At 41.4% G+C, this 23229-nt stretch overlaps 1 protein-coding gene across 1 annotated transcript in view; it reads right to left on the minus strand.

Moving 5' to 3' along the window:
• Jak1 (Janus kinase 1) overlaps nt 1–23229 on the minus strand; it is a 123703-nt gene that overhangs the window by 37490 nt on the left and 62984 nt on the right. Inside the window, exons 2-4 of the mRNA XM_031377947.1 lie at nt 6452–6533; nt 4077–4275; nt 2004–2127 (exon numbers count right to left, since the gene is read on the minus strand). Coding sequence (XP_031233807.1) covers nt 2004–2127; nt 4077–4275; nt 6452–6457 — 329 coding nt within the window. The 5' untranslated portion in view covers nt 6458–6533. The remainder of the gene's footprint in view (nt 1–2003; nt 2128–4076; nt 4276–6451; nt 6534–23229) is intronic.

The raw sequence follows: 23229 nt of genomic DNA on the forward strand, positions 1-23229 counted from the left end.
CCAAGCTGCTTACTGAACTTTGTATACGTAAGTCCTAATAATACCGTAACAGTTAAAAAGGAGTGGGAGTGAGGACAGCGTTAACAGAGTGCACGCACCTTTTCAGAATGATGGGGAAGGAAGGAGAGAGCAACACCTCAGCCATATAGAACTTGACAGTTCCAGAGAGACATAGAAACGACTACACATTCTAGTTTGCATTTAAACTCTGTACCTGATGAAAAGTTTTTTAAGTTTCTACAGAATTTTACTTAAGTCGGTGATTTTCACCCATGTTTTTTCCTTGAAAACAAGTAAAGAATATGGCTGTCTTACATTAACATACATCATAAATAACCATCCACCTCATTAAGTGCAAACAGAAAGGCATGATTAAAGTGCCAAAATATTTCCTAAAATAGAGCTGGGATGGCCCTGTGACAGTCACTAGAATTGTTTTCTTACAGCAACTTCTTCAGTGGTTAGAGTACCAGCTTTCAAGCTCTTTGTAGACTGTTCTACCGCAAATGTCTGCACTTAGGGTGGTATCTTTCCCCAGCTTCAAAGAGGCTGTGGTAACAAAGCAATATCCTGTTAAAGCACACTAGCAGGTATAAAGTCCAGGTGACAGAACTGAAGTCTCTGTGTACTTCCTGGCAGCTAACAGAACGCCGCCACGTGTGGCCATGAAGACAAGCACCTGCAGCACTACCAAGATGGTTTACTAGGTGTAGAACTTTACCAACTCCTTTCTCTTTTCAACAGCTTTTCCTCTGGAAAAATGTGAGAGTTAAGTCAGGCAAGCTCGGATCTTTTGTAAATGCTAAGTGCTGCCATACTGGACTGTGATCTAAGTATAAAAGCCTACTGGGAAAGAATCAGGACCTCAAGGGCATGTCCCTGTCTAGATTTCCAGCTGCAAGGCCATCTCACAGTTCTGATCACAGAACCAGCCCCAGGCTATGGGCAATAAGATCAGAGTCAGCTGGGAGGGTTAAAGGGTCCCCTATAACCAGGTAAGAGTCTCACAGGGCACACAACTCTCACCATAAAGTGAGAACAGATGAGCGCCAGAGGAGAATTCAGCCTCTCAGACCGGCATGGTGCTACATGACCAAAATGTAATGAAGGCAACAGATGGGGTACCAAGGAGACCCCAGAGATTCTGGAAGGTGTTTCTAGGATGACCCGGCACCCTCTTAGCATCTGAGCTGATCTACTGACTTAACTGTATTTACACAGATCAAGGTTCTAAAGGGCCTGGCCTAGTTACATTAGCTCATGCTTCCCTACCATCTAAAATTGGTTCCATTCTCACATACATTTCCTTAGTACACTTACAAAGTCAAAGGTGTGCACCAATGGAAGCAACACCCATCTATGTGACCTTGGGATATTTAACAAAATATCTGACATGGGAGAAAAGTGAAGTGCTCATCAGAGTCAAAAGCATAAAACCAATGAGAGCCCAGTGCTGTGGGGAGTGGATCAAAGCATCACCCCCTGAGAGGAGGGCTGAGCCTTTATTCCTGTCACCTCTTCAGGTGGGATACAGAATGCTTTTAGCAGGGAACACTCTTATATCACAACTTAGCATATGCATACATATATATGTATATTGATTACACACCTCAAAAGTTTTAAAATACAATGATCTTAGAATATTAGGGTGTGTGTGTGTGACTGTGTGTTTGTGTGTGTGTGATTTATTTCTTGTTCCTTTCCTTCTATTTCTTTTTCAAGTGCTTGTTATACCCATTATGTTAAACCTACAACCATGACTCACAGTGTGGAAAACTTTGCTAGAAGGCTTGGATTCTATCTAAAACAATCTTCGTATCATGTTTATAAAATATGAGAGGTGATCAAATTCACTGTGAATCACACTGCAACATGGCAGATGTCCTGTCTCGAATGAGAAGCAAACAAATAAAATTACTATAGTACTTCCTCCTAAGTGACTTGGGGCCCCTGGCCAAACCCCGCCCCAGGCAACATGAGTAAACCCTCTGACACTAGTATACCTCATGCGGTAGTGGAGCCGGAGAGACATTTTGTCATCCACAGTGATGATGTGGTTCGGAGCATACCAGAGCTTGGTGCTCTCGTCATACAGGGCAAAGAGGTTGTGACAGAGAGGAGAGATACCTGAGAAGAGACAACACGGCTAAGTTACAGGCAGATGCACTTGGCCATCTGTTTCCAAAGAGCAACACACACAAAGATAAGAAATTCTCTCATCCAGAAACAATCTCTGTCACCTGCATCCTCTCAGGGCAGATGCAACTCTCAGCTATGTGCACTCAGGGAGTTTTAATCATGTTAATCAGGAATCACAGCTCCCTAGGACCATATAATGTGGCTCCTGGCAAACGAAGTTAGAGTCATTTAAAAATAAAATGATACAGTTCTCATTACAGGAGTCTTACCAAATTTGGATTAAAAGGAAAAGGGGCTATCTCAGAGGCCCAGAGATCCCATCCGATGTGTCCCTTTTAAATCACAGCAAGGGAGAAAACGTGAGGAAGGTAGGAATTCCTCAATCTGTTTCCTATAAGTTGTTTAAACAACTCTGACACTGTGATTATACATTATATATGCAAAGTTGTTTCTGGCCACCATACAAACTGTTATTTATTAGAATAAATAAGCTAAGTTACTTTTGTCGGTGATTAAAATGTATTATAATTAATATTTAAATACACTTAAGTACTCTCTACACTATAATGTATTTATTCACATTAACTAGCAGGAAGATCTCTTAACAAAGCTGGCCCCATAGTGCTCTGCCTTCCCACTCCACTAACTGCTCCTTTAATAATAAACAGCATGGTGAGAAAACCAGATTAGGAAATGCCTTGCTTCTGGCCTATCAGGAGACAAAACAATGAAAACTAAAAGAGAAACTTTACTAGTTAGGTGAAAATGTAAAGGAAAGCACATTTGCCCTAAGACCACTTACTGCAATTACTAACGAGAGCTATAAAACCTAAACATTCAGGGTTTATGTATTTTCAAACTAACAGAAGAGATATTATCTCTTCTCTACACACTGGGCTGGGGAACAGGCATTCCTACTGAGCATGGCCCAGGCTCTCCAGCATCACATCATAGCAAGTTACCGCATCACCATAAGTAGGTCTACTACAATCCTTTCCAAACAGCTTTATTTGAATACAACTTACCACTATAAAATCCACCTGTTTTAAGTGTGTATTCCAATGAACTTCAGTAAATTAATGTATGAGAAAAGTGGCTGTTTTATGGCTTTATGGCTTTACTTTACTTTCCATATAAAATTAGGTAGGTAAACACCATGTAGCTCCATGCTGGAAGATGATGAAAGGAGATTTATTTTGTTTATGTGCTTTGGTTTCTCACATTAGCAAGGTAATGGGCTAACTTTAAGTAAAACAAGTTTCACCTTTTTTTTTAAATTAATTTTTAAGTTAATATACAAAGGCTTCATCATGGCATTTTCAAACATATGCATTTTTATAACCCAATCTCACTTTTAAAAAGGATTGTGTCTTTTTCACAATGTAGCAAGACCAAGCCATGGGGCAACCCTAAAATTCCCACTTTAAACTAGTAAGAGAAGAATGGGCCAAACTCAAGAAATCGATTAGTCAGCAATACATTAGGAAACAGAACTACTGACTTCATACACACTTGCACAGAACCTCAGCTAGTGCTGATGTCATTCCAATTACAGAGCTGTGAGAGAATAGAGAACCGAGCTTTGGCTGGATGTGGTGGTAAATACTTGTAATCCCAGTACCCACTCGGTATCAGGAGAAATACAGCTTTGAGGCCATGGACTATGTACTGAGTTCTAGAACATGAGCCTGTCTCCCAAGACTGAGCCTTACAGAAGGCAAGGATCATTCCTTGGTATTCTATAGCTGTCTCATGAATGATAAAGGGGAAATACACATTTCAGTGAGAAGTAAAGGTCAAGGACTGGGAAACAAGGCAGAACACTGGCTTCAAGAACTCACACCTTATTCTCAGCAGAAATAAAAAGAGGAGAGACTCCACATGTGCTTCTCCACAGTGTCCCAGTGCAGCCTCCCAGCCCTGCAGCCAGTACTTACTGCACTCCTGTGCGGCCCTGATGCACAGCTCCTCGGCGGTATACTCTCCATTGCCCAGGCGGAGGGGCTCCCTGTCCAACAGATAGAAAGTCACCTCCACTCCTGGCTCAGGGACCACTTGCTTCACCTCAGTCTTCTTGAAGCTCCTCATTTTAGCACAGAACGCCATGGCATTGCAGTCCTCTTTTATATTTAGATACTGTTGGGAATGAAGAGCAGACAGTGTAGTCATTCCATGTGCTGTTTGCTATGGAGGAAAGCAAGCAGAACTGAGCTTTGGCTGATGTGATGGTAAATACTTGTAATCCCAGTACCCACTCGGTACTGTGAGATTGGATGAGAATTTCTACCCTTTTCCTTTCTAAATACCAAGGCCAGACTTATAAGAGGTGAAACCATAGAAATAATTAATTATGCACAGTAACTAAGCTGTCAAACCACATTTCAACAATCAGAACAATCTTAAGCAAGATTTGAATTATGTTCTATTTGCACACTAGCTGTAGTTGGAAAGAGCTCTTATCTGGAGTCACTGATGTTAAAGGACTAAATATTGCGGCCTCTGCTGGGACCATGTAACTTATAAGTAACCAACAGAAAGAGTTAGTCTTTTCAGTCTCAGTTGTTTGTTCATATCCTCATCTGAGGCAGTGTACACAAAGTGACTACTACTTCGGCACTATAAGTCACATGTAAGGGCCATGAAAGTTGATGACTCGGGACAGGTTCCTGTCACTGGAGGGAAACAGGAGGACAAGCATCTCATGCAAGGCAAGACCCACAGGTAGGAAAACCTGTTTTGCAGGAAAACCACTCACAAGGCCTTCAAAACAAGTGGGCCAGGACTAAAGTAGCAGTCCTGGACACTGAGTCCAGCCAAGGGCATCGGAGGAAGAGGAGCAAGGGGAACCCCACATATCCTTCCAGTCCTTGTCCAACACCAATGACCTCCCAACCATTTTCCTGCCCCCAAAGTATTTCCTTCCTTCCTGCCAGCCCCAGTTTCACTTAAGTACCCAAGTGTTATCTCTGTAACACAGATCAGACCCTCCACTAGTTACTCATTATCTACAGACTCCTGGTTGGCTGGCCCCTCCCACTATCTCCTCTTTCTTCTAGCTGTTTGAAACCCAGGCCACCAGGTATCCTGTCCCTTCACACCACCCATTCTGCCCCCTGTGCTGTCTTTGCATATACTGATTCCACTAGTACACTTGCCTCTTACCTTTCATGGCAAAGTTCAATCTTCTTCAGAAACTAGCCCATGCTAACATTTCCACGAAAAAGGCTTCACTGACCCCCACTTGAACCCTCAAGCTGGATGCCATCTCTCCTGTACTCCTAAAGTTATCACACTAGCCACAAATATTATGGTCACTGTATTCATACACCTGCGGGCTGTGAATCTCTGAGCATAACAGCTGTATTCATCTTTTACACCAGGATGAAGTACAGGGGCTTGCCTATAGTGGGCTCTTGGGAGAGGATGCAAGGAACTTCCTAAACATGAGGAGTCCTACACAGCATATCCTATCATAACTCTCAGCACCAAATCTATGTGCTTAGTCTATCAGCTGTCGTGGTGTTAGGAAGTGAGATAATTTAAAAGGGACACCATCCAGGTATCCAATTTTAATTTATAATATCCCAAATAATCTAAAACCTAGAATCTACTTGAAACTGGGCTGAAGACTAAGCTAATGACTTGCCCTACAGTTCAGATAAGTAGGCGAAAAAGCCCAGCACTGAGTCCCTAACTTGATCATACTGAAAAACCAAGATTCAAATCAACAGCGTTTTAAGCCTGCTTCACAGTATAAGACAAAGGAAACCTCTATCTTAGAGATTCTTTGTAGACAGTGCTATTAGCAAATGCAAGAAAATGCCCAATGATAACTTCTGACAGGAGAGGGTTTACTATACAAGGTGTCCCTAAGCTGCTGAAAATGTAGACACAAAGCTACATGACCAGCACTGGATGACTCCAGTGAAAGAGTACAACAGGTATACTAGGGGCCTGTGAGTAGTCACAACATGCACTGAAACCTAGAAGAACAGATGATACACTGGTAACTGAAGCTATTCAGAAGAGGTTACAAGATAACTTAACTTTACTTCCTGGAGCTTTTTCAGTGAAGGAATTGTTTTAACCAGCATATCCAATACTGGGAATGAATAATATACAGATCAGACAGACAGATAGGTCAGAGCACAGACAGTCCTACAGGCAGAGCATCATGGTTTAAGGCCAGGTGCAATTGTAAAGCTATAATCTCTACACTGGGTAGGCTGAGACGGGAGGATCTCAAGCACATACAGTATAGACTTCAAAGTAAGGCCCTGCCTAAAAGAATAAAAGAAGGAAATGTGCATACCTGCATTTATTCGGTTGTCCAGTTTCCCTGAAAAGCAGACTGGATTTTCTTCTTTACATTCCAAGGCCCATTCAGAGCTGATCTAGAGACAAAATAAATAAAATCAGAGGTTATTAGATTTGAAAATAAGAAGGTATTTTCACTAATGAAACAGCAGAGCCTATATATATAGGAAACTGCATTTAGAAAAAAGGGGTAGGCAATGACTAAGAGAGACACTAACAAGGCAAAGAGAAGAAAAGAAGGCAGCACTCTTGCTTCCAGGTATAGAGTGCCGTGTCCTAAGAAGAGTCATCCATGCCTCCCTCCTGATGCCGGGAGTGACAGTGCGGACACCAAAGGAGCTCATCCCTACAAAGTGTCTTTGCAACAACCAGCTATCAATGTATGAACTCAAAGTTGGCTTCTATTTACTATTTAGGACATTTTTAAAGGTTTATTAATTATTACAAATAAGTACACTGTAGCTGTCTCCAGACGCATCAGAGGAAGGCATCAGATCTTATATATATATATATATATATATATGATATATATGTATGTATGTACATATATTTTTTTCAAGCAAAATATTCTAGCCACCGAACATAAAATAAATTTTTAAAAAGTAATGACCAATAGGCCAGGCAGGAAATTTTGTATGTGAATTTTGATGTGACAACTTTTGCTTGGCAACTAGGACACAAGTACCTTCAAAAATACTGAAATAACAAATCATTTTTCCTTTAGCTTTAAAAAAATAACAATACATGACAAGTGCTTGAAGACTATGAGGAGATACACTGTCTAATGTGACATTAGAAAATAACTGGACAATAAGTCTGTGCTTTATGCAGAACCAGGGCTTCAAAAGTCACGGTTAGAAGTCTCCCATTCACTCTGCATGGCTTTCCATATCAGAAAATGAACTAATTAGGAAAAGAGCAAGTTGGTCCCTGCCATGTGGAGCTTATCACCTGCAGGAACAGTAAAACTAGACAGAGACACAGACAGACAACACACACGGTGTGATACAGCCTGGGGCTCAGGGAAGCAGTAACAGAGAACTGAAATGTGGTGGTTGTGAGGGAGTGAGAGAGGAAAAGCACCAGCAGGCGAAGGCAGTCTAAGCAGAAGCATCCACATGTGTAAAGGCCTGAAGGGAAAGCACTCATCTGGGGAAGCCTACACTACTCCTTTTCACACTGGGCATCAGCAAAACTTGCTAAGGACACATGCAAGCCTTTACCAAGGCTTTCAAACCCAAAGATGCTTGCCCTAAACCAGGAAAGGCTCATAGATTCAGAGCTCTTTAAAGCAGAAGAGATTTTTCTAGTCCCACCAGGCCAAGGTTCCTTCTATGAGGGCTACTTTATAAGCCTTTTTAGTACTTAAGACTTTTTAATTTATAGTACTTAATCTGAAGAGTCAGAATTGCTCTGGGCTTCACATAAGCTTTAAGGCCAGACTAAAGTCACTAATCCTCTCCTATAACCAGGATGCTATGACAATCTACAACCATGGCAAGTGTGTTTACCATTCTCCACAATCTGCTGCAAACAGCACTATCCAGAAAGTACTATCCAAAACAGTACCACTAGTGTATCTCATCTTCATGCTAACCTCCAGTGCTGCAGCACAGATTTGAGAGACAATCTAAACTCTGAGTAACAAGGTCGGCTACAGGATTCTGAGACAATACACAATTTACTCTGACATTTTGCATGCTGAATTAATACGATGAACTATCAGAGAACTGACATTCTAATAATAAAAAATAAGTCATGGCATTTTAAAAAACATGCTCAGACCAGTACTAAGCTCTTCAAGCATAGCACCATGGATCTACGTTCAAGAAAGGATGGCTGCCCCTATTCATGATGACAAGTAATTTTGGTTTGTACAAGAAACATGTCAAAATAAGCCAGACTCTGATTTACCTGATCACTTGTAAAGAAAGTAGAAAAGGAACAAAGTCATTCATTGGCTCCAAGAAACATGTCAAAATAAGCCAGACTCTGATTTACCTGATCACTTGTAAAGAAAGTAGAAAAGGAACAAAGTCATTCATTGGCTCCGGAAACCAAGTCGAGTTTCTCACTACAAGAGGTCTGCTGTGCGAGAAACACAGACCAGCAGGAATCATAAAGTATGACTTAAAAGACACACTTTACTGAGGACTTCAAATGAATGTCAAATAGCTTAGAAAATCGGACCAATAAAGATGAGCAACCCATAGTGTCTCGGTGAAAGCAAAGATTTAGAAGCAAAATAACCTTTATTCAGTGACAGAGAGTTACTGTACTGGTTTATGCAGAAGAGAAATCAGAGTTCTATAGACTTCCCGAATTCTTTATCACAGTCTTATGTAAGTGGCAAGTATCTCTGATAGTTTCTGACTGATGGACAAGTAAAACAAACAAAACAGTTTTGTGAGTCTGAATACAGCCAACTCAAAAACACTTCCAAAAAGGCAAAGTTCCAGCAACTTCTATATGACAATCCGGATAGCTCCTGAAGTTTTAATATTTATATAAGGGATACAGAGATGACTGAATTTTAGATGGAAGGCAAAACAGAAACTGAATTAGACAGTTCTAATGTTCCAGAATGCTATCATCAAGTGTATCTGCGCCAAAGGCCAACGCCAGGTTTGTCTAGCAAAAAGACTGAGTCATAACTATAATCAATGATAAAAATCTAAATAAAACAATTGCATGCCCTAGATTATTTCTACTAAAGATACTATCATTCCAGGTGCCATGGTATATGCCTTTTAACCCTAGCAGTTCTTGGGAAGCAGATGCAGGAGTCTTTGTGTTAAGAGTCTAGTCTGTTCTAAATACTGACTTTTAAAAAGATCCTATCTTACCTACAGTGAATTATTTTAAGGAATAAAAAACCTTTCTAAAGCAGAAAATATCAATACAATGTTGACAAATTCAGAAAAAAATGAAAAAAATATATAATTTCTAATACTCCAGGCTGGGAACCTACTAGAAAGAATGCAAAATAAACAGAATCCTGCCCCACACTGAGGTACAGTCTGCTAAAGGTTAAGTACAAAGGCTGGCATTCTAGTGACCTGATGACTTGAATCTGGCTTCCCAGGTAAGTTACTTAACATCCTTGAACCTCAATATCCTCAGTGCAAGTGAAGAGATAACAACAGAACTTATCTCATAGGACTGGCAGGAGCTAAATATCCTAACCCAGAACTCAACTCTCAGGAAACCCTTGATCTTGACCATAATTTCTGTTCATCTGATTGTGCAGCTCCTGATTCAAGGACCTTGCCCTTTCCACAGGGCAAGAAATCGCCCTTCAATCACCACCACCCTGTCTTCTCTGGCTGTTTAGTAGTTTTCAGTCTAACATTCACCTAGGACACTGATCTCATTACAAGTCTTCTAAAAGTACTGTCAAAAAGAAAACATCAAGCTGGGTGTGGTGGCACAGGCCTATAATCTAGCACCCAGGAGACTTGGAGGATTACAAATTCCAGACCAGCAGAGGCTACAAAGTAAGTTTGAGGTCAACCTGGTCTGTACAGCAAGACCCTGTCTCAAAACAAACAGGAGCAGCCAAGTCATTAACTGCCCCACCCTGACTATGCTCCAGCCCACACCTCCAGCACGGTAGCCACCCTAGAGGAATAGCAATGTTCTGCTTACTCAACACAGGCCTACCTTGCCTGGACATGGAACTTTCTTAAGGTCTTCACACACTCACCCAGGAAAACCATTTGCTGTCTTCCACTTGCACCACCACTGCCTCCTACCCACAGCATTACAGAAAGGCTTTCTCTGTCTCTCCTGAGACCCCAGCACTTCGTTTAGACCTGGGTAACATTCTGCTCGAGAGCACAGCAAGAGACTGTAAAGCTGCTGGATTCTAGCCAAAAGAATGACATAATATAAATACAAAACTTGCATTTTTCCCTGTCAACGAGTCAGAATTATAGCTTCTCTCTATACCATTCCTGTCACACAGAATCACTTACTTCTAACTATAGCAGCAATTCCAGGAATACCCCACAACAGTAAATGCCGCTTCACTTACAATAAACTTCTAAGGATGAGCAAATGATCAATGCCAAGTCGATGGGTCAGCTCTGCCTTGCTCCCAAAGCATCTGCTTTAGGCAGAGAGGAGGTCTCGGACAGAGCAACAGTACTTTGTTTAATTAAAGTCAGTAAGTGTCTTCCTAAAAGCCACACTGCATCAAGATGCTGTGCAGCTCGATTTTGCTTTACTTTCCCTTCTTTTAAACTAATTATCATTAATGTATCTATAATGCTATTAAAGAGGCCATGATAAGATTTAGAGAAGCCATCTCAGTGGCTTTCCTCGGGGTTAAAACTATGGTGGCAGAAGTGGACACTCAGAAGAGGGAAGCAGGGCCAGGCTTGGCAACACAATCCCAGAACGTAGGAAGAAGAGGCAGAAAAACCATGAGGTTGAAGGCAGCCAGAGTTACAAGGCAAGTTCCAAACAAGCCTGGACTACATATGAGGCCATGTCTCTAAATGGTGCTGGGAGGAGGGGGTGGAAGGGAGATTATGGACAGACACCTTGTCTTTCAATCAGCACTTCTTAGACACTTATCTAAAGTACTTGTGAAGCACCTGTACCACAACAATAAGATCTAGCATTTACTTATACATTTTGTCCCTAAAAGAGGCTTTCAAATCTTTGACAATATTGAGGACTCAGTTCCTTCCACAGATGAAAAGACCTGGCTTAGGACATTCCCATGAGCAACTGCCAGTGAGTGGCACAACTCCTTGTCCAGTGCCCTTGCTAGATCCCTTCTGGAAAAGATACAGGCTGCAGAGATCCAAAGACAAAACAGGGAACAGAGTGTGTTGAGACCTACTTCCAGCTGTTAAGACAAACAGGAGCCTCAGCATCTGGAAGAGCACTTGGCAGGATGCTAAGAATTGGCAGTAGGGAGTATGCAGTCAAGAAGGCATAGTGTGAGGCTTGGGCTTGGACGCCATCTGGGAGAGGAGCAGCTCCCAGCTTGAAGAAGGGGGGATCAAAACTGAGAAGGGGGGATAGGTGTACAACTGTTCTAGAAAAGAGCCAGAAAAAAGGAAAGGACACCCAGCATAGCATCGGCTTGTGTTTGGACCAGGAGGGTGGTGAAGGAGCACATAGGAAAAACCTAGGAGTAGATACTACAGAAAAATAGGGAAGGGTGCAAAAAACTCTGCACCAGCCTCTCCCAGAAAGACAAATGACCAGGTCTTACCTAGTCTTGAGCAAGCCTTCTAGGATCTCAAGACTCAAGTTCTGCAAAGTGAAGAAGTACTGGATGGGCTCTAGAGCTCTCTACAAATGGAAGTGTCTGCTGCATAAGCACAAGGACCTCTGTTCAACTTCTAGCATCCATGGAACAGCACAATAGTGCACAGCTGCAATGCAAGCACAGGAGGAGTGGAGAGAGGAACCATGATGCTCATTGGCCAGCTTTTTGGTTGAGGGTAAAGGACAAGGCAGAAAAATGATACAAGCTGCAGCCACAGGGTGTCTGATCTGTACTTTCTGTGGAATAAAAGTGTAAAAAGAGGAAGACGATGGATAGTTTGCCAAGGACACTCAGTAATTAGTGGAAGAAAACATTACGGTAGGGTGTAAATGCCTAACTGGGTTAATATAGCTAGGAGAAATAGTTCACCAACTCCTGCACCTCTTTAAGGAACACAAACACAAAGTTATCACATAAAGTCTGCATACAGCTTAGTGGGAAGAACAGAACATAGTAAGATAGTCATCAAAGCCACACCTCCACATGACTGCCAAATGTAGAACACACCTGACCAAGTCTAAAGAGCATGCTGTCAGTGAGCACAGACGGTGCTAACAGTCACACCCAAAAGATGCTGAGGGGAACCAGCATGGGGAATTTGGTCAGGACAAGAAGAACCTTACCAGCTAGGTTCAAGCAGCTTTCAATTTCTGTAATTGAGCTTTTCTCCTGCAAGTAAGGATAATCCTAAGTATTTAGTTTGTTGTTGTTTTTTTTAAATCTGTAGAAGATAAATACAGATGATAGATAGGTAAGTGATAGACAGATAACATATATATATGTCTGACAAAACACCTGGCCCACAGAAAGAATGCAATACTCTAGCCACTGCAAAGGAAGTGAATGGGGCCTTTAGGGATGGGAAGATGTAAACAATGTGAGAATACAAGCTGATTATGGGAAATATTCCAAACAAGAAAAATAGGAAGAGAACAAGAAGACAGGATGGCAAAGTATAACCCCCTGACCAGGGCTAACAGAGGTATACAGAGATCAGAGAGAACTAAGGGAGAAGACTGGCCCAGGCTCCCAGGGAACCCAAGTGCCCACTAAGGAAATTGGCCTTTCCCCTATAGATCCATCTCCTGAGAACACGCAACCCTCTTCAGCACATGCAAACCCCATACGTATTCAAGTGCTGTGTGAAGGCAGGGACTCAGAAGGTAGCAGGGAAAGTATGTGCACAGGATGCTTGAAGATAGATTGATGAAAATGGTATGCTTCTTTCCAAGTATCACTTCACCAACAGATGCATGGACAACAACCATGCTGAGAACCCCCACCCACCCAACCCTGGCACCAGCCCCAAAGACAACAAAAGTGAGCTCAGCAAATAACCTCAAATACCATTTGTATATTTCACTCACATTGTGCACGTACATACACACATGCACACGCAGGCATGCAGGAGCACACAAAACATTTGATTGGATAAAATAAAATGAGACACTAGAGGTTTTCTGTGAGTCAAGTATAAATGTAAATGAGTCAGAACTTTCCCACAGCTTTGGTCCTGACTAAAGAGCAGGGCTAGGGCTGGACTGACAGACAGTCTAAGGAATCAGCATTCCACAGCTGGTGACTCAACCTCCACTGACCCTGCAACCCAGACATGCTCAGAAGGCTGCTCCTAGGACTCAGTAGAATTATTTTTACAACACATTAGAGTCAGAAGTCAGAGGACAGGAGGACATCTACTACTCCATAGTGCTGCTCAACCAAGACCTAGCTTTCTTACCCAGAATTCAATGCTCTGATAACAAACATATATGTAATCTTTTCAGATCTCTGAATATGGCTGAGTGTACAACAAAACGTATATTGAGTGAAATTGTATCTGCCTTTGATGACTCAGAATCCTTCTCAGACCTCCTCAGGTTTTCACCTTGGAATCTGACCAATTTCACTTGGGCAGAACTGGGAGACTGGAGTTACAACTAATAGAAGTTTCACAGCCATTCCCAAACCTGTCATTCAGTCTCCAGGAGTCTGTAAGAGGTTTTGTCACCTACTAGGCTCTCTGATGAGTGCCCAGCCAGGTGTGACAATTTCTGAATCCTCATTAAAGCAGTGTTCCACATAACCCAGCTGTGTACAGAGTTGGCAAATGTGTGCTGCAAGCCCAGACCCCTAAATAAAATAGAACTTCCATGATGCCACCAAAATAAACCCTAATAAAGGCATGTCTACTTCAGAGCATTTCTCCAAGAGAATATCAAAGAGCAACATCAGCTCAACTGTTTGTGTCTACAGACAAATGCAAAAATCAATCAATGCAACCAAATGCATTATACATAGCAGAACTGAGTATTGAACACAGGGCCTCAGAAGTACTAGACAAGTATTCTACCACTGAGCTACATCATCAGTCCTCCCTCCCCTTAAAAAAGTTTCTATCTTGAGACAAGATTTCACTAAGTTGCAGGACTTTGAAGAGGTAGAAACAGTCAGTGTTAGTAGATAACCAGGAGCTGGGTAGATAAATAGTATGACATGTATATAGTTGAATATTAACCCATGGAAAATAATAAAATTCAGTTAATATGCTATAAAATCATGGAGGCTATATGAAATAAGGCCAATATTAGACAACTCTATTTAAATTAATTAAAGTAGTCAAATTCAGTGCCAAGTTTTGGTGTACCCATAGGATTTGGGGGAATGAAGGTTGACCACTTTATGATGAAGTAACTCTAGAAGGGTTACACAGTTTAATGCCAATGAATTAGATACCTAAATGTACGATCTACAGTGTTTAAACTGATAATTTTATGTTCATTTTTGTACACACAAAAACACTAGAGGAATACGGTCCCCCACTGATGAGAAAAACTATTTCAAAAAGACCAGTTCTTTGAGTAGACATGATACATCCACTGGATTCATCTTAATACGACATACCATAACATAACAAAAGAAAAAAGCTATCTAGGTATAGTGACTCATGCCTGTAAACCCAGCGTAGGAGGCTGAAGCAAGTGGATCATGAGTTTCAGGCCAACCTTTCACATGAATGGATGACAAAAGGAATAAGGCATGATGGGGGCCAGAAAGCCTTATGGTTTAGAATCACACATGTGGGTACTAATTGTGGCTTTTCATTCACAAGTTATATCAACTTGGACACAATCCCTAAGTCTCCAAGCCTCCACTCCTTTGTCTATGAAACAAAAACAACATTAGCTTGTTTCTTTGTGTTGGTGTTATTATAAAGTCATTGGTAGGGAAAAGAAGACTATATGGTGACCCTAACTGACACTTCTTGTGAAAGTTATTTAACACTGCCCACTATTACCCAAAACTTTGTTTTCTTCATAACACATCCTGGTTTCCTGGGAAAGTTCCTTGAGAGCACAAACAAGATCATTTTTACTTTACTACCTGCAAACACAGTTGACTGGTCCCATGTCCTGAACCCTTGAGGTATGTATTTATTCAACATTTATTGAAATGATTTTACATGGCAGGCACTAAGCTAAATACAAAAGCAGTAAGAAAAATAAAGCCTTTCATATGAAAACAGAGTTTTTAAAGGTTGGTTTAATTAGTTAGTCAGAGCCAGAAAATGTCATAGCTATTGGTGACATTAGTGACTAATTCATTCTACCTACTCATATTACAAATGAAGACAAGAACCATAAAAAATAAAATATCAAGCTTAATTTACATGCAATGACTTAACCAAAGAGTCATCCCAAACCACATTTTCTGGAACTCTTCACAATTCAATGCAGTCATGCTTGTCCTAGGGCACAGTGCTAAGAAAAAAAAAGAAAAAGAAAAAGAAAAAGAAAAAAAAAAAGAAAAAAAGGAATCCATAGTGAAATAAAATATAAATAAAAAAATAAAAGCTAATGAGTTAAACAGAGTTAAATAATTCTTAACAGCAAGAGTCACAAGGATTTGATATCACACGGATGTGAGCGTTCAACTTCTGCCAAACTCTTTCTCAAGACACCTCTTTTCTGAAGATGGGGAAATGAGACAAGAGTCTCATTCTTTAATATACACTGGCTTCAAATTTTCAGCCCTCCTGCCTCAGCCTCAGCTTCCTGAGTACCAGAACCACAGGTGTGCCACAATGCTAGGGACTTTTCTTTTCATGGAATGTGTAGTTGAAAGACTCTCCACCAGATGATCTCTGTACCCTCTTGCGTTTAAATTCCTAAAGTTCATCAGAGAAGGCTTTATTTCCTGGGTAGATGACAAAATGCAGATTTCCAGAGATGACATTCATCATCTCTTTCCTCTCCCCTAGCCTGTACTTTTTCACCTAACACATCCTAAAATGATATAGACAGAAGCAGGAGGTCAATCTAATATTTCAATACTATCAGAGCAGACTTCAAAAGCAGGCAAAATTCAAGTTTTTGTATTGTTACTTCTTGTAAATGTTCTAGAATTAAATGCCTGGGGAAGGTTACATTTATCTGTTACTCAGTAATCCAACTCCTTAGGACAAATCTTTGAAGTTATGCCAAGAGCAGGTGGGCATAAAGGCAGAACTCAAGGAAAGAGACACTAAGTGCCTAGGGAATGGGGACCTTCCAGAAACCCCTCCCAAATGATCTCAGCTTCCATTAGCATAGACCTTAGTTTTCTCCTTCAGCCTACTTGATTAGGCTGTCTCTACCCCTATCTTTCTACAAGTCTTGTCTTTTCACCATGGGATTGGCTAAGTTATATGACATGCTGGCAGTGAGCCACAGCGTCTTCCCAGAACAGAGCCCACTTTTCAGGAAACCCCGCCTGGTTTCCAGAGCCGGAGGATAGCAGAGAAGGGAAGAGCAGAGTGGGGAGATGGCAAGTTCTAACAGCTTACAGGGACTTGGGAGCCTTAGCATGCATCTGTTCACAAAAACATGCTAATAACTACATGCAATTCCTAACTAGTACACATATATTTTGCAAATGTACTTATCTTCATATACATTTTCTTGAATACAACAATCTTGCTCACAGTGATAAAGTTCACAGACACTTCTACATTACATTTTCTTAGACTAAAATACCATCATATTGAAACCATACAGCACTATATAGTATGACACTGTTACATTTCCCAACCTTCCCATCCCCCATCCACTTTCCTAAGTGTTGAACAGAGTACATATTGAAAACTTCTGATTCTCACCAAAACTACAACTCTCACACAATATCACAAAACAGATTCAGAAGAAATTTAAAGTGAAAAAAAAAATCATTTCTATACACAGCCTTCCTGTCTTTGTGGATACAATTTAGCAAGAAATAGGTCATGTGAGTACTCATGTGTGATCTCATCATTGACAATTGTTACAAGGTGAAAGGGAGAAAAAGTCAAGTTCTGGTGTCTAGTGTTCAGTCAAGTGTTCAAGTAGGAGCCTCCTCTCTCCCCATTTCCAGACATTGGTGGCCTAAGGCTCAGACTTGCACCTTCACCTGTTCTCTACCTACATTGACAACCAAAGCCATCGTATCCAGCTTGATGATGTAAAGACTACTTTTCTCAACACCCTGATCTCAAATATCCAACTACCTTTCCAACATCTCTGCTTAGCATTCACATCAACACCTCTTTTCTCCTTACTAGTAGTCACCATCTCAGAGCCAGTGTTCACCACATTGTCTGAGCAAACTCCCAACTGTGTCTTGACACAGTTATGTCGTCACATCCCATGTCTGAACTGTTACTAATTTTATCAGTATTGGCTTCAAATGTGTCCTGCAGTCAACAACTGTCACGGCGTGTAGCCCTAAGTATCAGCAGTCACCACAGTCTCAGCAGAAGCACCAAACAGCAGGAGCTGGGACGGCTGGATTTGTTGTACTTGTTGTGTCTGGCACAGTGTTTGACAAATTATGAATGAATGTTCAATAAACAGCAAATGGGGAAGACAGCGTGAATACTGACTCAGAATAGACAACAGAAAACTTGAGTCCTGAACCCAGATCTCTGCTTCCACTCTGCACACTGCCTCTTGAACTTTGAAAGAGAGGGGTACAGGCTGTTCCTTTCTTTCATTCTTGTGCTTGTGGTTTCCTTTACCACGCTGTCAAGTAGACAAATTCAAATGCTTTCTTCTGCTAAGTCTTCTGCTCTGGCCAAGAGGAAATGCTGCAAAGAAGTGGGACACCCATGGGACAAGCACATCAGCCTCCCCAGTAACCAGGTTTACAACCAGGTTTGTTGGAGAAAATGTTCTTTTCAAAGGCAATCTAATCCTTAGGTTTATTTATTTTTATTTTATGTGTGTGAGAATTTGCCCACATCAGATTCTGCATCGCGTGTGTGTCTGGTGCTTGAGGAAATCAGACAAAGGTGTTGTACCTTCTAGATCTGGAATTACAGATGGTTGTGAGATTCCAAGTGGGTGCTGGAAACCAAACTTGGGTTCTCTGCAAGAGCTACAAATGCTCTTAACTTTTGAGCCACATCTCCAGCTCCAGGGAAAATCTTATTTTAAAGAAAAGAGAGGTTGGAAGGCTGAAGACATAGCTCAATAGTTAAGCACACTTCTTGTGTACTTATGAGTACCAGACTTAAGGTGCCAGCATACACATAAGAAGCCGGCCATCCTGCATATGCCAATAACCCCAGCTCCAAGGAAGTCAGAGACAAAAATAGATATGTCACTTTCATGCTTCCATCTTATCCCAGAAAATGTGAGCCCCAGGTTCAGGGAGATATCCTACCTCAATAAAACAGGCAGAGAGTGACAGAGAGGGGTATCTGACTCTCTCTTCTGGTCTCCACACACGTATACATATACACAGACACAGAGAAATAAATAAATCTTGGGGGGGGTAGTGGGGAGGATTAGATTAATTGTAGTGACCAATGGCTGTAGCTGCAACACTTGAGAGGCAAAACCAAGAGGATTTCCATTCTAGCCTGGTTGATACTATAAATTCCAGACCAGCCTATTTCACAAAACCAAAGAAACAACCTAGAGACAAGCCTAGCACTGATTGGAGCATAGGGACCAGTTCATCCTGCCTAATCCAGAACAGAAAAATCAGGATGTAAGGATAAGAGTAGGTGTTTTAGAGACAGACACATGTACCTGTTGTATAGAAACATCTTCATACATTCCTGCTGGTGCTCTCTAAGAAGGAACAACCACCAGAAATGAAAAGGCTAAGTTCTGTAGGAAAGAATCACACTGCTGTAGTATTATGAACCTGTCAGCTTTCATCAGATCTGGAGCAAAAAGGATTTAGGAAATATCCGGGAGCCAAAATTACAGGATCTATCACAGGGTCTTTTCTCTGAATTTTGTACTTTTCAAATGCAATATGAACATACATTTAAAGTGTGTTAGGAAATACTCCCTGCCCTGTCATGTTGAGAGCTTTTTGATTTTAGAGAATTGAGCTCCTGAAAAAACAGTTACCTCTAAGTGACATCCAATTTAAAAGTGGCATACACACATGATCCTTTATTAAAAAGTGCTTTTAATAAAGAACCATACCAGGGGGTTAGGACTACAAAAGAAGCTAGTCAGATTCTGTTCACATCAACATCATATCTGCTGATTTATATAGAATTATGAAGCTTACTTTACTATTCTCATTAACCTAAATCCTTCTATATCAGATTTTTCTCAGCTGGAACCTGAAACCTGCTCAGAAGAATCTGGCATTTTTCATCCATGCACAGATGAAGTAGGTAAAGAAAGGATAGTAGTAATGGAGTCTACTGATCCCCTAACCAAAAGAGCAATGCAGGCACTTTAAACATGGTCATCTTCTCTAAGTAGTACTGGAATGTAGAAGAGTCAAGTAAGTACAGTTCAGGTCAAAACTTAAATGTACTAACCCACAATTCTTACCAATTCTCTGACTAGGCCAAATAGAGGGCTCATGTTTCCTGTCTTCAATCTCATGTCACTGACCCTCTCAAAATGGCACTTGCATTTGGCTATAACCTTATTAATCTCAACATGACAAAGGTTATTCTACTAAATTACCATTACTAGACACATTGTTCCTGTCTATATATTCCACTGCTCAAGCTTTGAATATAGTCAAGTACCTATTCCATTAGTCAAAGTTCCACTCTTTAGATGTGGGCCAAAAGGATCATCAACTGTGTTGTGCTTGAATTTGCACATTTGGATAAAATGGTTAGGGGTTCTATCTTACCTAGTCTCCATACTAGCAAAATGATATTTGAATAATTTTAATTAGGCAAATTCTAAGTCTATTAAAAATGGAAGGATGCATGCCAAGTCTTGTGTATATGTTAATAGCAGACATACACACATACATATACATTCACAAGCTTTGTTAAAGTCAGCATTAAGTGCACACTGTATCTAAAAATATGAACTCTATCCAGAGAAGTTGTATGATTAGACATAGCTATTGTCTAGTCCAAAGGCAAACATGTACTGAATTCCCAGACAAGATTACAGGACTCAGGAAACCTCATCAAAAGCCTCACTTGAAAGTTGTCATATACATTCTTGATTAATTCTGAGGCCCCCAAAGTTTCTAATTTATATACTTCAAATAATTTTAGCAAAATAATGTCAAAATGACAATGTTCCCTTTATATCATATTTATAATTTAATACCTATTTAACCTATAAGATTCTTTTAAAAAAATCTATTAATTACACTTTATTTATTTATTTATTTATTTATGGATGGATGGATAGATGGATGGATGGATGGATGGATGGATAGATGGATGAAAGGGTGTTGGACTGTGAAAGGCAGTCTGTGTTCTGGTTGAGAGAGGCTCACTCTGGAGACTCAGTAGAAAATTCTACAAGAGACAGAACTGTAAGCTACACTCCCAGACATGAAGCACCTGACACTACAAGCCCTCAACTCCATTATCCTGTGGCTATCAGTCATGTAAGCAATGCCCCAAGCTCTTAGTATCCTGGCTGGACTCCACCCTCACAGTTACTTGGCTACAGCCAGGTATGCCACACCCCAGTTACCTGGAAACAGCAAGGTAGCCCAGCCCACTATAAAAGGGGCTGCTTGGCCCCTCCTCTCTTAAGCTCTTGCTCTTACTCTCACCTCTCACCCCACTTTCTCCCTCTTCCTTTCCCCTCTCTCCATGTGCCCATGGCTGCCCTCTGCTTCTTTTTTTCTTTCTTTTTTGTATTTTTTTTTTTTTTTTGAAACAGTGTTTCTCTGTTTAGCCCTGGCTGAACAGTGAGAACTCACTCTGTAGACCAGGCTGGCCTAGAACTCAGAAATCGCCTGCCTCTGCCTCACAAGTGCTGGGATTAAAGGCATGTGCCGCCACCACTACCCAGCCAGCTTCTTTACTCTTCTCCCTCTCTCTGCTTTTCTACAATAAACGCCTTAAAACCATGGAGTCTCTGCTCATCAGGATCCGCTGTGTTGCAGCAATGGAGCAGGTTTCCCTCTAAGGAGCCAAGCGTCTAATCTCCCGCCAGGAGGCCTCCCTGCGTTCCAGCCACCTAAACTAGCTAGACTCCCTGCCCTAAACTGCCAGAGTTCTCCCCCTACCCTCCTCCTTTCGGCCCTCGGGCTAGAGTCTGCCCGAGGGTCTGTTCTCAGCTCATCCGAGACTTACAGCGTTCTGGGATGTCCGAGAGCTCCCTGGCCTCCATGCGGCCCAGGGACCCCAAAACCGGCTCTTCCTCAGTACTCAGCTGTCTGTGGTTGACAGAGTCAAGACTGCACCTTCCCCCCACGCCCCACCCCAGCGGGGTTCTGTGGCCTCTGAAGCCTGACAACAACCGTCCCGCGGCGGTTTCGTGGGATCCCTGTGCAGTCTCCCCGAGCTCTGGCCGGACGTGGGTCTCTCCTATCCCTTTATTTCCCCATACCCAGCGCCCCACAGAAGGGAGCATGCCACAGCATGCATATAGAGATCAGCAGATCACTTGCTGGATTCAGTAATCTCCTTTTACCATGTGGATACTGGGGATAAAATTCAAGGTTGGTGCCAAGGTCCTTTATCTGCTGAAGAATCTTTGGGGCCCATTAAGATTATACATTATTTTATTAAGGTGACCTTTACAAAACAAGAATAAATATTTGTTTTTGCTTTTTGCGACAGAGTTTCTCTCTGCAGCCTTGGCTGTCCTGGAACTCACTCTGTAGACCAAACTGGTCTCAAACTGAGAGATCTGCCTGTCTGTGCCTCCTGAGTGCTAGGATTAAAGGGGTGCCAAACCACCCATCTAAGAATATACTGTTATAAAAAGCATGTAAGAACAACAAAATTTATAAAACCAAAAGTCAAGACTGGTGGAAAGTTACATGCAGGTTACAGTTTTCCAGAGACAGTAAAGATGGGCCATGAATTTGGCTGAATTTCCCAAGGGTCAAAAAAAGGGAGGGGGTGGCATGCAATGAACTGTTCTATCTATCTATCTATCTATCTATCTATCTATCTATCTATCTATCCATCCATCCACCCTCCCACCCACCCACACACCCATCCACCTATCTATCCATCCATCTAGCCATCCATCTAGCCATCATTATGGGTGTTGCTCCTTGAAGAATGTGAAAATTTTCTGGTCTTAGTTCTGAAGAATATTTGTAAGGAGAAGAGCACCTGAAATCTGATCTCCCAGAGCTTCTGCTGACCTCTTCGGTGCTTGGAGATTTATAGGGCACTTAGAAATATCAATATTGGGCATTTAGTAGTCAGCATGAGCATGTATCAGCATGAGATGTAAACTGTATCCCTGTTCTTAGTTTTCCTCCACAAAGCCATTCATTCCCCAGAACTTGCTCATGTGAGCATGCAGCTCACAATCATGTTCCCCTCACTGCCATCTTTCCCCGCTCTGTCTCTTCCTCTATGCCTCTGCCTCTGTCCCTCTCTTCTGCACTTTGCACTTACTTTCTCTGGACACACCAGCTACAATGGGAAAGTAAAGGATTGATGGACCTGAGTCATGTTAAATCAAGAAAATTATTCAGGAGTACAGAAACAATTCCCATGTACTCATCAATTTAGTAGGAGAGATGAAATGTATATAAAATTGAAGAAAACTGCCAGAAACCATCTAAGAAATACTGTTATATTTGGTGAGTGATTTGAGACTAAAATAAAAATCTTCCTTTTGTGGCAATAATTATGAGAGATAAAATTTTTCATTCACACTGAGATAGGATAGTTAAAAGAGGTGCAATTAGTAACACCCAACCACAGGTGTAAGTCCAGGCAAACAGGGACATATGGGCACACAGCTACTCATCACCACTTTATACCCTTACCTCATGTATTTTCACTGTTCCACTACATCATCACATAGGATAAAAGCTAATAGTACTATCTCTATCAACATAAGAAAATATGTGCCAGGGACTGAGGGTGAATCGTGATGGCCAAGTGCATGCTTGTATGTACAAGGCCCTTACATTCAACTCACAATGTAGCAAAAAGGATAGAAAGTGCATGCCAAAGCGATGAGTCAAGGAACTCACCCGAGTTTACAAAAAATTATTATTAGTATTGCAGCTGAGACCCTAGCCAGATTTGCTGGCTCCCTTGCCAA

This window comes from Mastomys coucha, unplaced genomic scaffold (genome assembly GCF_008632895.1).
Source record: "Mastomys coucha isolate ucsf_1 unplaced genomic scaffold, UCSF_Mcou_1 pScaffold18, whole genome shotgun sequence".
Lineage (NCBI taxonomy): Eukaryota > Metazoa > Chordata > Mammalia > Rodentia > Muridae > Mastomys > Mastomys coucha.